General features: G+C 39.1%; 1 protein-coding gene across 1 annotated transcript; it reads right to left on the bottom strand.

The window, feature by feature from the left end:
* Positions 1-588: 588 nt before the first annotated feature.
* Positions 589-2,363, bottom strand: LOC112054563 (uncharacterized). Its single transcript, XM_024094395.2, has 2 exons — positions 1,981-2,363; positions 589-852 (listed from the first exon to the last, which is right to left on the bottom strand). Exons 1-2 carry the CDS (start codon positions 2,338-2,340, stop codon positions 742-744), a joined length of 471 nt encoding a protein of 156 aa, XP_023950163.2. The 5' UTR covers positions 2,341-2,363; the 3' UTR covers positions 589-741.
* Between the last annotated feature and the right edge of the window lie 346 nt (positions 2,364-2,709).

Below are 2,709 nucleotides of genomic sequence, written 5' to 3'. Positions count from 1 at the left end.
CCCAAGTGTATGTTTGCACGACAGCGTTTTTAAAAACGACGCTTTTTTCGAGCAGTGTTGCATTTTCAATTTTGGGCGTTGGAAATAGCTAACTAATAACTTTCATTTAACTTCACTTTTGAACGCTTTTTTAACGTCCGTTTTAAACTCTCGTGCGAATGAGGGCTTAACATACAATTTGCTATATTAATCTTTTTATAAACAACGCATGTATATGCCACTCTTTATTCGCCGTGTGAATTTAACTATTAATCGTGACAAGCTTTAACTTTTAATAATTATTATCTTTATTTTTAGTAAGGTTTTTAGTGAGCTTGGAAATACAAAGAATCTTTCATAAGTAACATGAAAATTTTCATTACTGCTTTGGAATATCAAGTTCTTGGATTATTACACTCTGTTGGGTTTTTTAAAAGGTAGGCACGACGTTTAAGCCTAGATTTTGATTTATTTTCAAAAGGTTCAGAATTTTTTTAGAGAATGTAGAAAAGCACGCCTATAATGTGCTTATAATGTAAATAAATCATTCAATATAATCCTCATCAATTGAAGAAATATTAATAAAACAAAATTAACAATTGCGTTTTTCTAATGAAAATGACATTTTTATTGATAATAATTAATATAAAAGAAAACAGATCCAGTTGATTCCGTTAAAGGCATTCGTTGTTGTGTCTACCGTTGTTGTAATTTCGGATAGTTGTTGTAGCTGCCTATTTCACAATAAAGTTATAGTAGTCCTTAGTTGTTGTCATATGCCAGACAGTCCGCCTCATCGGTAGATCGTGAGATGTAACGGAATGAGTCGATCATGACCAGCGATTGGGGTGCAGCACGGCCCCATAAGACAATCTGGAACAAAATAATAAAGTTATTATTAAATATTGCTTTTAGTATTCATTATCAGACTATTTTATTTTATTGGCTCAAGCTTTCCTCCTAAGATATATAAAGCGGGCCTCCGTCCTACGTTCGTTATCAACCCATATTCGGCTCACTGCTGAGCTCGAGTCTCCTCAGAATGAGAGGGGTTAAGCCAATAGTCCACTACGCTATCAACAATGCAGATTGGCAGACTTCACACACAGAGAATTAAGAAAACTCTCTGGTATGCAGGTTTCCTTACGATGTTTTCCTTCACCGTTTGAGAGACGTGGTATTTAATGCACACAACTGAAAAGTTGGAGGTGCATGCACCGGACCGGATTTGAACCCACACCCTCCGGAATCGGAGGCAGAAGTCATATCTACTGGGCTATCACGGCACCGGCTCCGTCCTTAGAGGAGAGATAATGAGAAACTGCAACGGAGTTCAATGCGGGTTTAGGGTGAAGGAGTCTCATACTCTACTGACTGAGTGATAGCCCAGTGGATATGACCTCTGCCTCCAATACCGGAGGGTGTGGGTTCGGATCCAGTCCGGGGCATGCACCTCCAACTTTTTAGTTGTATGCATCTGCTCCTCGAAAACTTTTTCATAAAATTTAATATGCAATGGGGCGATAAATCGGTCAAGCTAGGTTTAATTTTTGCAAAATATATCAAATATGAAATATCGGACAAATCTCGGTCATCCAGGTACTAACTATAATATTGGTCAGGATTGCTATGTGGCAATAGGAACAAATCTGAGTTATCAGCTTTTTTTTTGTTCTTTACAAGTTAGCCCTTGACTACAATCTCACCTGATGATGCAGTCTAAGATGGAAGCTAGCTTGTTAGGAGGAGGATGAAAATCCACACTCCTTTCACCACACTCGTTTCTACACGACATCATACCGGGATGCTAAATCGCTTGGCGGCAGGTACGTCTTTGTCGGAAAGGTGGTAACTAGACACGGAGGCCTCCCACCAGCCAGATCTGGACCAATTAAGAAAACCCAATCAATCGGCCCAGCCGGGGATCAAACCCAGGACCTGCGTCTTGTAAATCCACTGCGCCACGGAGGCCAGTCAAATTATAATAAAAAGTGTACTCACATAGCCTCTAAATACAGCAGAGCTATCATGTTCCACAGTAACTCTTATGGTCTGCCAAGTCGGGTTGCGGCTTGGCAAGAGGGCTCCCAAGCCAACAAGGAAGTCGCAGCCTCCAAAGAAGTTCTGCCTTACTTCGATCCACACATGATCAGTCAATGACGTTGCGTTCATAAATGCAGTCACTTCCAAAACTCCACCGTTTGAAACCCAAAAACCCTCCGATCGCATGCAAGTCCAGTTAGAATTCACCGTGGCAAAGCGAGTACTTTGTGGGTGCGGGCTTTGTACATTCACAGCGGAATAATTCTCGATATTAAACATGTACTTCTCTGAGCAAAACTCGTCAGTAGTGTTGGACATCTCCCCAAAACCTAGCTCGAAGTTCTCCGTTATACATCTTCTGGCGAATGTGAAGCTGCAGAATGCGAGTAACAATATTCCGTACTTGTACATGATAATTGTTTATATTATTATTGAATAATTAATTGTCCTGTCTGACGAAACTGTTTTAATGTTTGTAATTAATGAATATTTTTTTCGACTTCACTATTTATATGTTGATTTTTGGTTTGAGAGCCAGTGGCAAAATGTTTAAAGTGTTGCATCATACCATCATCGAGTAACAAACACAGTTGAAAATAGATTTTGCGGAGCTTGAACGCTGAAATTAATATAAATAAAGTATATTTTCTATTATTTCTTAAGATGTAGGAAAATTTTTCTATAGTT

This window comes from Bicyclus anynana, chromosome 17, assembly GCF_947172395.1.
Source record: "Bicyclus anynana chromosome 17, ilBicAnyn1.1, whole genome shotgun sequence".
Taxonomy (NCBI): domain Eukaryota; kingdom Metazoa; phylum Arthropoda; class Insecta; order Lepidoptera; family Nymphalidae; genus Bicyclus; species Bicyclus anynana.
This window is presented reverse-complemented; position numbering and strand designations above follow the sequence as displayed.

Bases quoted from the DNA above. Each gene is read 5' to 3' on its own strand.
- LOC112054563 (XM_024094395.2), bottom strand. From the start codon at position 2,340: ATGTCCAACACTACTGACGAGTTTTGCTCAGAGAAGTACATGTTTAAT. The intron at 853-1,980 runs GTGAGTACACTT...ATTTTGTTCCAG, and splicing joins CTGCTGTATTTAGAGGCTAT to ATTGTCTTATGGGGCCGTGC.